Raw genomic sequence first — 13,795 nt, forward strand, 5'->3', positions numbered from 1 at the left:
TAGTGGCCAACATGTGATTTATTCTGGAGAATGTTCTTTGTGCACTTGAAAACAATGTACATTCCACTGTTTTTGAATGGAATATTCTGAATATATATGTTAGGTCTATCTCGTCCGATGTGTCATTCAAAGCCATTGTCGGTTCATTTTCTGCCTAGATGATCTATCCATTGATATAAGTGGGGTGTTAAAAGTCCCATATTATTATTATACTGTCAATTTCTTCCTTTATGTCTGTTAATAGTTGCTTTATTTATTGAGGTGCTCCTATGTAGGTGCATAGATATTTACAATTGTTATATCTTCTTGTTGTTTTTTTTTCCTTTGTCATTATGTCCTTCTTTGTCTCGTTAGTCTTTGTTTTATTTTTAAAAAGTTTTTAAGTTTATTTATTTATTTTGAGACAAAGAGAGTGCGAGGGATACAGGCAGAGAGAGAGGGGAGAACGCAGAACCCGATGCGGGGCTCGAACTCACAAACCGTGAGATCATGACCTGAGCTGAGATCAGCAGTTGGACACTTAATCAACTGAGCCACCCAGGTGCCCCTCTTTGTTTTAAAGTCTATTTTGTGCAGTGTAAGTATTGCTAGTCTGATGTCTTTCTTAACTGGAGGGGTGTACTCCAACAGTTGGCTCTAAGAGGAAGCTCCTATTATTTCTCATTGGTTATCATTTTTATTTTTAATCAGCAATGAGGAAAGTCGGGGATACTAATTAATGATAGAGTTGAGATAAACTGCATATCACATTAAACATCCTCCTCTAATTGACTTGGTGGTCATGGGAGTGGAACAGAGAACCTTCTGAATGGGTAGAAATTCCTATCTTTTCAGTCTGAGTGGTGCTTGCATGAGCTGCTGTACATGAGTAGAACTTCAGTGAGCAGCTGAGCCTCAGAGCTGTGAGCTTTACACACCTCACTGTACCTACTTCACACTCCTGTTTTAACAGATGCCAAAAGAAAAAGCTTTCAGTAGTAAATCTGTTTCCTACTTTGAATAAACCACAAGGTGAAAACAATACAACTTCAAACATTTGACTAAGGTTTCTTAACAAGTCATAAAAGGATCCTTAGTTTATTCATTCATATCTATTTAGCAAACCTTAGTAGGTGCCCACCACCCACATTGCCAGATACCACTGGGTCTGGGGGTGGACTTGCTGACACCGTCCTATGTTCTCAGGCCCTTCATGGAAACCATCTGTGATTGAACAGCGGGGGAAGCTGAGAGCTCAGAGCGGGAGGGGTGGTCACAAACTTGCTGCAAAGGGCTGCCTGAGCCAGCCTTGGAGGGGGAGGGTGTTGCCAGTGAAGTGTGAGGGCAGCCCAGTGGGAGGCAGGCAGCTGACAGGTGGGCGGGGCCAGATCACAGGGCCCCCTGAATGGGCTGACCCAGAGAAGGGCAGAGAGCCATTGCAAGGGCTGCATCAGATTTGGGTTTCTTTCTTTTTTTTTTTTTTAGTGTTTATTTATTTTTAGAGAGCATGAGTGGGGACGGAGGGGGAGAAAGAGAATCCCAAGCAGGATCTGCTCTGTCAGCACAGAGCCCCACACGGGGTGGGGGCTCGATCTCATGAACTATGAGGTAATGGCCTGAGCCAAAATCAAGGGTCAGACACTTAACCAATGGAGCCATCCAGGAGCCCTGATTTGGGTTTCTTTTAATGAGGAGAGCCTCCGAGTCAGATTAAAGCCTTCCACGGCCCACCATGGCTTCAGCTGACTGAGGTCAGCAGGGGATGCGAGGCTTGTAGCAGGGAGACCAGGTGACTAGGTGACTTTCATTGCTGACCAGTGTTCGCACCTGTTGCTTACCACCAGGATTCTCAAGGAGTTGTACGGTAGGGGGTGCTGTGGCCTGGGCTGGCTGCAGTGGCCAGAACCAGATGTCTTTGGGCCTGAGGAGCAAGCCACTTAAAGCCACACAGGATGTTGAGTCTGGATGAAGGAGAGCTCAGAGGGAGGCAAGAACAATGAGTCTTCGGGCATCTGAAGTCCCTCGGGTTGTGTCCCACCACCCTCGCTTTGTGTGGCCACGGGTGCTGGAAGTGGGGATTAAATGGGGCATCTGTAAGGTAGAAAGTGCTTTCCTCCTAACAAGCAGCTAGCAGCAGGTAGAGAAGGTCCTGCTGGCTATTCCTGTGGGGATGCAATCTGGAAGACAGAGCAACATAAGGTCTTGGCTCAGAGTCAGACAGCTGAGATCAAATCCTGGCTTCACTGTATTCTAACCGGCCAGTCCTAAACAAGGTTTTATTCTGTTTTGTTTTTCTTACCTGCAAGTGAGAATGGTAGTGAATTCCTCCCTCATAAGGGTTTCTGAGGATTAAATGAGGTGATTTGTATAAAATACTTAGTATGGCCCCTGGTAAATATCAATACATTTTAGGTTTTATCACTTTATTATTTATTATTATTAATATTTACACAAAGCTTCCTGGGTGACTCAGATGCATGGCCTGGTTTGCATACCTTAATCAACCTTAAGCTTCCTTATATTTTGGGGATCAAGGATGGAAAAAAAAAAAACCTCAAGGAGCTGGTATAAGACTATGGTGTTAAACCTACAAAATCTCTACATTCCAGAATAAATGACTGACGGCAAGTTAGAGGTTCTGTTTAGTGCATTTGTCGTGATGACCATTGGGCTTTTAAATTCTATTTTTACTTATAATGAAGATCACAAACATAATAAAAGTATTTTTAAATATTTTTTTTACTATTAAGGATTTACTCCTAACTTTTAAAAAACTATTAATTTCTTTGATTGAAGAATATGGTATCGAAAATTCCCAAATTAAAGAGCTAGAGTGAGGTAATTGTTTAAAGCAGATTGTTTGGATGTCCCAAAGAAGATGAAGGTTATTGGCCCTTTCCTATAGGACAGGAATGGATGTGGGCCAGGAGGGATGAAAGGGAATTATAGCATATTGTACATGTAAGTACCCAAATTAAGACCCTGGGTCTTAGACCCAGTCTTAAGACCACAAGTCTTGTTTGCTCATAAGTTACTTTTATGAGCCTATGTCATCTTGTCGGGTGTACCCGGGCCTCGTAAAGGAAGCCAAGGAGGATTGAGTCCCGTGGACAGCTGCAGGGGCTTGGCAGCCTTGGAGATTCCCCAAATTTGAAAGCTGCCCCTGTGGGAGCTCTGATGAGGGCCTTGGAGGCCACACCCAAGAAACTTGAACTCTCGGAACCCACCCAGCTCTTGCTCCCGGGAAGAGCTCCGAAGTGACTTCTGGCTGCAAGGAGATTCTAGGCCTCCCCACACTGCCTGGCAGGAAACGCGCTCCAAGATAGTACAGCTGGAGGGTGCAAGGCTAGGGTGGGAATAGATTCCTCTCCTCTCCTAATTGCAGAGAAAAGATATTCTTTTTTTTTTTTTTTAACAAAATTTATTGTCAAATTGGTTTCCATACAACACCCAGTGCTCATCCCGACAGGTGCCCTCCTCAATGCCCACCCTCCCCTCATCCACCCTCCCCTCCCTCCCACCCCCCCATCAACCCTCAGTTTATTCTCAGTTTTTAAGAGTATCTTATGATTTGGCTCCCTTCCTCCCTTTTTTTTTTTCCTTCCCCTCCCCCATGGTCTTCTGTCAAGTTTCTCAGGATCCACATAAGAGTGAAAACATATGGTATCTGTCTTTCTCTGTATGACTTATTTCACTTGGCATAACACTCTCCAGTTCCGTCCACGTTGCTACAAAAGGCCACATTTCATTCTTTCTCATTGCCAAGTAGTATTCCATTGTGTATATAAACCACAATTTCTTTTTAAGTGCTAGGCCCAGGGTATAAGAGAAAAGGGAAGAGAACAGGAAGCAAGGAGAGGAGGCGAGAACACCACCAGCAGAAGGAATTTGGGGGTGCAGTGCGGTCACTGGGTGCACTGTATGCTGGCAGTTCCTAAAGCCCATTTGCTTTCCTCGGCCATCAGTAATTTCCACCCACAGAGGGCTCTCTATGTGGGCACTTTCACTGCAAGAGCCACTTCCTGTGTTGTCTTGTCACCTCATTCAGGCCCTGGGAGCAGCAGGAAGGTGGGGCTTGGGAGGCTGTGCTATCCAGAGCTTAGCCCTTGTGGATCCCCCAACCCTTGGCTGCTCAGGACAAGCTTCCCCAGGCCCTGCAGTATGGGCAGCTGGGTCTGAGAGGCTGTGATCCTGGGATCTCCGCTGCCTTTCTCCCAGCCACATGAGGCTATGCTCAGCTAGAGCCCAAGCCTCACACACACTGGCTGTGATGAAAGTTAAAACCCTAACACCCCTCACCCCAGGTACTGCAGGGTTCCTCTCGCAGTATAGGCCGGCCTGTGTACTTGTAAGTACACTTATCAGACGCTGCTTGAGGGGTGCTGCACTGGTCTTAGACAGATTTCCCTAAAATATGCCTTTGATCTTACCCTCTTGCTTCCCACAGCTCAGTCTGGCCTACAGGCTGAAGTCCTCACTCTATACCAGGCATACCTCTCCTTTGGTGCAGAGATAGGCCTTCACCTGCATGCCCTCCGTCCCCTCCCCTTCACCTGGTCAGCTCTCACTCATCCTTGAAGATCAGCTCAGATGTTACCAGAATGGGTTGATTGCCCCTCCCATGGGTCTGCCTGTACCTCAGCACTTCTCACTCCATTGTGAGTCCTCATCGTCTTGTCTGCCGAGATCCTCGGAAAAACTTGCTATCCAGCAACGTCAAGCTTCTTAGACCTAGTGCAGCAAGGGAGAACCCCAAGTTGACAAAATCTCCATAACATCTCAAAATGAAGAAATCAGGGAAGGATACTTGGAGAGTTTTGGGGTCCAAGCTGGGTGATTTTAAGGTGGGTCTCTCCAGGTAGGAGACTGGTTATAACATTGATAGCTTTGGGTTGGTGAGCCCCACAAAGTAAGAGTCTTGAAGTGAGTATTGTTGGGCAAGCTGTTAGTCTTGATAAATAAGTTGTTGAGTTGGTTTACAGTCTTATCTTGCAGGCGCAGGTATTTCCTGAAGCAAGCAGCTAGGTTGTTTTTACTTGGTGTCAGTATTGTCGAACACAGCCCGGGGAAATTCTTCCTGGTCTCAGAATTGTTTAACACAGGGGTAGGGAATTAGTTTTGTGTCAGTTCTTATGGCCAAGTCTGTTGAACTGAGCTCCAGGAGAGCAGAGACCAAAATATAGTCTTTGTGCAAACCCTGATCAATGCCTGTTAACACAGCACCTGGACGTCATAAGCACACAGCTAATGCTTGTTGAATCCATGAGTGCATGAGTGTGGCCTCATCAGTGGCCCTAGGACCTTCTTGGGCAGCACCCTGCTCTGGAAAGAAGCAGCCACAGGAGAATGTGTCTAAGAAAATGCTGCCTGACCCTGGCTGCTCCGGGTGGGGTCCAGTGATTAGCATTGGTATGACCTCAGATTTTGTGAGAACTGTGGTTCTCAACACCCCCCCCCCCCAGTGCAAATTAACCTGCATCATGGTGGCTGGGGAGCAGTTGGTGTCTGAGAAGCAGTTGGAGCATCCAGCCTGCTTGTGGGAGGCGCTCCAAGTGCTGTTCTACAGCTACTCACGGAGCACTTCCTGCATGCCAGCAGGCACACAGCCCTGCAGATACAGCGCGGAGGCCTTCTGAATTTCCTGCTCTGGAGGGTGCATAAACACACATCTCAAGGACACTGAGACTGTCAAAAATGACCTTTTTTCCCCTCAGTATAGGAGAAATATTTCTATGCTTGAATCCACATATAGCGAGGCATGTGTCCGTGTGTGTTCAAGGAGGCTCCGTCCCCCCTCCACCCCCCCCATCCAGCTTTAAGCATCTGATTGACTTCCCCTGACAGAAGTCATAATAACAATGCTCTTCCTGTCCTTTTCTGTGGACAGATCCTGACGGCGAGCGGCGATGGCACATGTGCCCTGTGGGACGTGGAGAGCGGACAGCTGCTGCAGAGCTTCCATGGGCACGGGGCCGATGTGCTCTGCTTGGACCTGGCCCCCTCAGAAACAGGCAACACCTTCGTGTCTGGGGTAAACACCCAAGGAAAATCCCTAGGGGCCCTTTTCTCCATGGGAGGCTTATGCTGGCAATTTTGGGGACTGGATCAGACACTTCTCTAGAAGGGGCTGCAGGAATTGTCCTCAGCTCACTTCCACACCCCCGACTCCCACAGCACTGGCATTGCTTGGGGGGCAGTGACAGTGCTGGACTGTGAGGGTCTCCTGCTGCCGACAGTCAGTCTACAGAGGGATCTGGAATGTTCTCCTAGATGAGCAGTAGGTGGAAGAGTTGACCATGTGTTATACATATGTCAGGGGCAAATAAGAACAGAGAACTGAGCAGGCGAACCTGCCTCAGGTCCTGTCTCACTTTAGTCAGGACACTGGTGAGAGAGGACAGTGCTGGACACACCACTGCATGGTGTTTGTAGCTGGAAGACATAAGGGCCCTTTGCTCCAAGCTGCCCATGTGTTAGCGTGGGGCATCAGGTAAGGGCTGTGAGGCCTGTAATCGGCAGGGACCCCATTTTCTTTTTGGGTATTTGGCCCCAACTGTGTATGTTTCATTTCTGTGCCTTTAAATAACTATATTTATCCCTCCTCAACTACACTGTCTTTTCAAATTGTTGTATCCCTGTAGATTATATTGTCTCAGGGCAGTAAACTCCCTCTAGTTTAGTGTCCTCAAAAGATTGGAAGACACTCCTGATTGCTTTGCCCACATTCTCATTAAAGATAATCAGAGTGCTGAATCCCCACAGTGGGTATTCCTGAGATGCCAGTTCTGGTACTTGATCACACTCTTTTCTCTGAGTTGAAACCAGCAACTTAAATACCAACTTTAAGCCATTACTTCTTATTATTTGGCCATTGACAGTCTACATTGTACTACCCAAGCTTGATAGCAGGGTTGCTCTGCAGGAATTTGTCAAATGCTCCTAGAACCATGATAGTATAATGTGAAAACCTCATGTTTATGAATCTCTGGTCATGTTGGCAACCCAGAGAGGGTGTTTACAGGTATTGAGGCAGAAGCCCAGGATGGTGAGTTGCTAGAGATACCCAACTAACTGCTGGCGAGGTCATGACTCCAGCAGCATGCTGCAGAGGTATAGACGGCCCAGCTCCACCTTTGCTCAGGGCTGCCCCATACACCTGAGATGAAGCTGGGCAGTCCCACTGTGCACCCACTGTATGCCTGCCCTCTCCCTGGGCTGAGAGGCAGAGATAAAGAGGAAGGAGGAAGGGGAAAACAGAACAAAGAGAGAAATGCCCAGGAGGAAAGCAAGAAGGAGGCTCTGGAGGGTTTACACCAACTTGGGAAGGTGCGAAAGAAGAAAACATGCTGAAAGAGAAATGTGGGTGCCTTCCATTGCTCCCCCCACACTCTCAAGACCTGGTTCTGGCTTTCTAAGGGCTTATCAGTTGAGGAAAGCTAATCTCAGAAAAGCATGTTGTCAGCCATTTACCAATGGAAAGGAAATGGCTCTGTTACATAACAGGAACTCATGCCCATTTGTAGACAGTCCTTGCAGTGGCCATAACTCTGGATAACTTTGCATTTGTAGGGATGTGACAAGAAAGCCATGGTGTGGGACATGCGCTCTGGCCAGTGCGTGCAGGCCTTTGAAACACACGAATCCGACATCAACAGTGTCCGGTCAGTGAGTAGAATGTTCACATAACTTCTCTGTTCTGCTGGTAATCCCTGGCCTGGGGTTCCTGCTCAGCCCAGGAACCACCTCCAGACTCAGTTTACCTGGCTGAGAGAGGTCTCTCCAGCAAGAATGGCTGATTTGTGGTGGCACTGAACAGCGTGCCAGATCTCTTGGATATTTTTAATTTAATGGCAGTAGGAGCACTTGATATTATCCTCCCTAAACAGTCAGTATTTCTCATTCATTTATTCAGCAAATATTTATTGAGACTTACATGCTAGACATTGTTCCAGAGACAAGGTCTCTACTTCCCTGCAGGAGGCAAGACAAATACAAATAAACAAATGTACAACTTAATTTAAGGTAGTGATAAGTGTGTTATGAGAAAAGTAAAATAGGCAGATGGGATGGGATGGGTTATTACTTAGGATGATCAGGGAAGACCTCTCTGAGAAAGTGATGTTTGAAAGAGCCAAGGCTTGAGCTGGGGTGGTAAGATGAGATGTGGAGGACTTAACCACAGGCCAGGTAGGGGGTGGCTGACATTGCCTCTGTTTTGCCTTTAAGAGATCACTCTGGCTGCTGTTTGGAGAAGAGATTGTAGGGAAGCAAGAATGGAAGTACTACAGCCAATTAGAAAGTTGTTGTGTGAGTTCAAGAAAGAGGTGATGGTGGCTGGAAGTAAAGAAGACATTGTGGAGACAGAAAGGTCCAGAATTGTGACATTTCTGAGATTTTACCCTAGCTGCAAGCTATCAGTTTAGGCTGCCACAGTGTCCAGCATGCTGGTAGAAGACATGAGACTCCTGAGTGCAAGATTAAGGACGGTTTATTATTACTCCTAGCAATGGCATCAGCCAGGGTATCAGCATTTTTGATGCTGGTTTCCTGAGCCCCAATTCCACAGGGTGAAATGGAGAGGGCCAGATGACACCTGCACAGGCCAGGGGTTGCATTACAGGAGAAGAACCCTGAGCTTGGGAACCCAAACCTTTTATAAGGGTCAGTAAGCAGTGATCCATTTACTAAGACAGGGAAGACTGGAGGAAGTGCAGGTATGAGTCAGTCATTGCACATGGATGATGGAGCTCTGTTTGGGGATATTTACAATTGAGATGCCTGTATACAATGAAGTGGAGACATTGAGTTAGGTAGGGATCTATGAACTGGATCCCAAGAGAGAGGTGAGGACTTGACATGTAAATTTGGAAGATGGCACTGTCAAGACGGTATTTGAAATATAATCACCCAAGAATCTTCATTATACTTAGTGAGAAAGCACTAGACTTGTTCTCCTTAAAAGCAAGAACAAGATAACAGTGCTTATTTACGTGAGCAATAGAAATGTTTGCAAGAATTTTCTAGCTCTTTGCCCTCAACTATAAGATAGAGATAAAGGGGAAAGACACTTACTTTTGGCAAATGTGCAGTAATTACCTATAAAATCATAGAAATCTAATACAGATAGTAAATGAAGTTGGTAAGATGCAGGATAGAATATAAAGCCACAAAATAAATTGAATCGTTACATATTCACAAAATAAAGCTTTAAAATGCACATTCTCTCACCCATGCTGTTCCCCCTACCCTGACATCTCTTCCTCTAATATCCATTAGGTCTCAATTTAAACTTCCTTCTCCCCAGGAAGGCTGATTACTGAGAAGGCAATGAGTGTAACATTAATAACCATCATTTGCTGAATGCTTTTTATTTGGCACCATGCTCATTTCTTTGCCTATACTATCTTATTGAATCTCCACAACAGGGAATATGCATTATCATCCTCACTTTTCAAATGAGGAAACTGAGGCTGGGCGAGATGAAGTCCTTTGCCAGAGGTATCACATGTAGCAAGGGATCATTGCATAGATCTGAGCAAGGCTCTGGGTATCTGATTCCAGCATCTGTGTGGATAATCACTTTCTTATCTCTGAGCTGACCCAAGTCCCAGGAATGAGGTGTGTGATCAATGGAAACTACGGTTACAGGGGGCCTGTTCTGTGTTCACTGCCTGGTGCAGACACACGTATTATCTCAGTTACTCCTCACCCACACTGTGCAAGGCCATTGTCACTGTCCCCTACTTATAGGGAAGAAAACTAGAGGTCAGTAGGCCAGCCAGATGAGCTTCCCTTTCTGGCCTCTGTAAAGAGTGGTCCTTGTGTCCCTAGAAGTGGAGATTCTGATTCCAATTCCATGGGCTTCACATGGAACAACCTTTCAGATGATTTCCAGATGATTCTGATGGACATTCAGAATTGGGAATCACCAGGGGTGCCTGGGTGGCTCAGTCGGTTGGGCGTCCAACTTTGGCTCAGGCCATGATCTCACTGTCCATGAGTTTGAGCCCCGCGTCCAGCTCTGTGCTGACAGCTCGGAGCCTGGAGCCTGCTTTGGATTCTGTGTCTCCCTCTCTCTCTCTAGACCTTCCCCACTCGCACGCTGTCTCTCCCTCTCTAAAAATAAGATAAAAAAAAAAAAAAAGAATTGGGAATCACCACTCTAAATAAAGTGCTTTCTACTCAAACTTTGTCTCTACAGATACTACCCAAGTGGAGATGCCTTTGCTTCAGGATCAGATGATGCTACGGTATGTTTCCAAGTTAGAGAGCTTTTCCTATCTGAGAGAGAGATGCAGTGGTTTAATTTTATTTTTCAAAAAAACTTTTTTTTATTACAGTAGTAATGTGAATTCATTGAGGAAAAGTTGGAAGGGGGATTCAAATATCTTAATCTCCTAACCCAAGAAAAATCACAGTTGGGTGAATTCCTTTCTGTCTTTCTTATTTTTTAACAAAGTGCTTTATAATTTGCTTTTTTTCATTTAGCAATAGACTGTGAACACTTTCGTGTCTCAGTAATTAACTTTTCTACATTATATTTTCTTAGTGATTGAATAGTATTCCATGTTATGGACATGCTATAATGTACTTAACTAGTCAATTTTTGGACATTTAGGTCTTTCAGGGATTTTGTTTTCTGTTAAAAAACGCTGCTATAAGTAAATATTTTTGGTACTTATTATTTCCTTAGAATTAACTCCCAGACATGAACTTGCTAAGTCAAAAATAGACCTACTTTTAAGGCTTTTGATACTAACTGTCAAGTTATGTTGACCTATTTTTCTAGAGAAAAAAGTTGCCTTTGGTGCCCTCAAAATATGTAATATCTTATTATATTATAGTGAGTTTCATCTTAATTTGGTCCTATGGAAGAAAGTACAAAGGGGTAGATTGAATGTTTTAATAATAATAAAGATTTAAAACTTCTGTATGCCAAAAAATGTGTAACAAATTATAAGGGCATACATCTAGGAAAAATTCTTGCCACCTATATGACAGACCAAATTGAAATCTATTAGATATAAATGGGGTTGCATAATCAGTAAGATAATACCCTAATTTTAAAAAAAAGAGGATACAATGCAGACTGTTTACAAAGCAGTAAATCCGACATGGCAAGCACCTGAAAACGTTTTCAGACCACCTGTAACCTAATACATGCAAGTTTAAGTGATCATTGCTCATTTGGATTAGCAGTGAAATGCTGCATCGTGGAGGTGATGTAGTAAAGGAGTCTGGAGTTAGGACCATTGGTACCACCCTTACAGAGGACAGTTTTGCCATACAAATCAAGAGCTTTTGTAACATCTCTACCCTTTGATCTGGTCATACTATTTCTTGGAAACAGTTTTATTCTAAAGACTCTATTCCTTAACTATTGTAAGGGAAACATCAGAGATGTGCATAAAGATTTTTACAGAAGAATGATCATCAAGGGGCACCTGGGTAGCTCAGTTGGTTAAGCATCCAACTGTTGATTTCTGCTCAGGTCATGATCTCACAGTTTGTGAGTTTGAACCCCACATGGGGCTCCTTGTTAACAATGCAGAGCCTGCTTGGGATTCTCCCTGCCTCTCCCCTGCTCGTGCATTCTCTCTCCGCCTCTCTCTCTCTTTCTATCAAAAATAAGAAACTTAAAAAAAAAAGAATGGTCATTAACCTTTTATTTATAAAAGAGAAAAATTAGATAACAATCAAAAGGCATGGCTAAACATATTCTGATATATCCACATGAGGAATATGCAACAACCATGTTAGTCATGTGGTTTTGAAGATTATTTAATGATATGAGAAAAAAAAACTCATAACCTAATGTTAATAGAATTATGAGATATCCATTCCATTTAAATACACACACAAAATGGAAATAAGACTGAAGGAAATAGCCTAGATGTTAGTAAATACTTTCAGGATTTGGGGTGGTTTTTATTTCCTTCTTTAGGCATTTCTGCATTTTTCTGTATTTTCTACAATAAATATGTATCTTTTATCAGAAAAAAAGAAGGGTTTAATTTTTGCTTTTGTACCCCAAAAGTCTTCTGTATTTGCTGTTTCTTTGAATCTGTACTGATCCATGCAGATTATTAGGAATCAGAATTAAGGGAGAAACTACTAGGGGAGAAAACTGGAGATATATCCCTTATCCCTCAAACTACACAAGCCACCATCACCTGCATATAGCCTTGTGGTCATCTCTTCACCAACCCAGAGCCAGAAATAAGTGCTTCTTTATCTTCTTTGTCACACCAGTGTCGCCTCTACGACCTCCGGGCAGACAGGGAGGTCGCCATCTATTCCAAAGAGAGTATCATATTTGGAGCATCCAGTGTGGACTTCTCCCTCAGTGGTAAGATTTTATTTCAGAAACATTCCCGGGACTGTAAGACAGGACCTAAATGAAACCCAGCTCTCGATCCAGCTTTCAGCTGAACTTCCTATGAACCAGTGTGTTAAGCAATCTACATCTGCACCAGTTTTCTTCCACGACCCCCCACCCCACCTCACCCTACCTGAAGTGGCCTCCCCTATCCTGTTCATTTTAAGGGAGATGAAGGCTATGCCCACCTAATGCTGTTCTTTGAGACAATGCTGTATGAAACTTCCTATCTGTAGTGCCTTTAATTAGTCATTTCCTCCTCGGCCTTCCATTCTCCCCTTCATACCTTCAGAGGTGGAAGGGGTGAAGCAGCAGTCCCCTTTCTCAATGCCCCGAAGCTCATGGCTCCTCTGACCTCACTGCTGGGGAGGCTGCTAGTGAAAGAGCAGCACTGATAGGACCATTCAGTTTCCCCAGACACAGCCCCCATTCTGCATCCATGCTTTTATGCGTGCAAGCTGCTTTGCTGCCTACGGTATCTTTTGCCTCCCTTCTCTGCCTGGTGAACTCCTACTCAGCCCTCATGAGCTAACTCATGTCCTTCCTCTGCAGTGCCCTCCTTGATCCCCCTTCCTCCATGGTCACACAGCACTTCACACACAGCTAAGCACTTCCATTACAGCCCTTATCACCTAGTGCTACCATGTGTTAATTTAGGTGTTTGCCTGCCTGCCTGCCTGCCTGCCTACCACCACCACCACCATCCACAAGGGACAGCAACTTCTCTGAATCCCCAGGGCAAAGCACAGTGCCTGGCACATAGCAGGCACTAAATCACTGTTGAATGAATGAATGGGCAAGTGACTGCTTGAGTGAGTCAGTGAAAGTCATGAAAAGAAAAACAAAGGGAGGAACTGGTTCAGTTAACATCATGTCCTTCTACTTTGAGGTCGCCTGCTGTTTGCTGGATACAATGATTATACCATCAATGTCTGGGATGTTCTCAAGGGGTCCAGAGTCTCCATCCTGTTTGGACATGAAAACCGCGTTAGCACTCTACGAGTTTCCCCCGACGGGACTGCTTTCTGCTCAGGGTCATGGGATCATACCCTAAGAGTAAGAGAGCAGCTCTTCTGTTTTACTGTGTGTGTGAGAGGAGAAGTGATTGGCCTTCTTAAAGCAGAGACTGAGGGCAATGTAGGCTGGGCTGTGTCAGCCGGAAAGAGCTCTAACTTCAGCTCTATGGCCACAGAAGGGATGAGTTGCCTGGGGAGATAGTGAATTCCCCCTCAATGCAAGTGTTCAGGCATAGATTAAACTGTGTATCAGCATGTAACTGAGGTAATAATTGAGGTAGGTGATCCAAAAGATTCCCTTTGATCCTACAAGTAGGATTCTTCTGATTCTAGCCTTTGGCAAACCACAGAGTGCCCCCAATAGTTCAGGGTTCTTATCCCACGGTGACATAGCCCTGTGAGACCCACAGGGGGGCTTTAG

The 13,795-nt window shown here is 44.9% G+C and overlaps 1 protein-coding gene across 4 annotated transcripts in view; it reads left to right on the forward strand.

Moving 5' to 3' along the window:
• Positions 1-13,795, forward strand: part of GNB5 (G protein subunit beta 5) — a 60,791-nt gene that overhangs the window by 43,718 nt on the left and 3,278 nt on the right. For all 4 annotated transcript variants that reach the window (XM_019442098.2, XM_019442101.2, XM_019442100.2 and 1 more), the window contains 5 exons: positions 5,867-6,010; positions 7,549-7,640; positions 10,181-10,229; positions 12,232-12,328; positions 13,248-13,414. In XM_019442098.2, coding sequence (XP_019297643.1) covers positions 5,867-6,010; positions 7,549-7,640; positions 10,181-10,229; positions 12,232-12,328; positions 13,248-13,414 — 549 coding nt within the window. The remainder of the gene's footprint in view (positions 1-5,866; positions 6,011-7,548; positions 7,641-10,180; positions 10,230-12,231; positions 12,329-13,247; positions 13,415-13,795) is intronic.

The sequence above is a fragment of the Panthera pardus genome, unplaced genomic scaffold, assembly GCF_024362965.1.
Source record: "Panthera pardus isolate Hobbes unplaced genomic scaffold, ASM2436296v1 HiC_scaffold_24, whole genome shotgun sequence".
NCBI classification, from domain to species: Eukaryota; Metazoa; Chordata; class Mammalia; order Carnivora; family Felidae; genus Panthera; species Panthera pardus.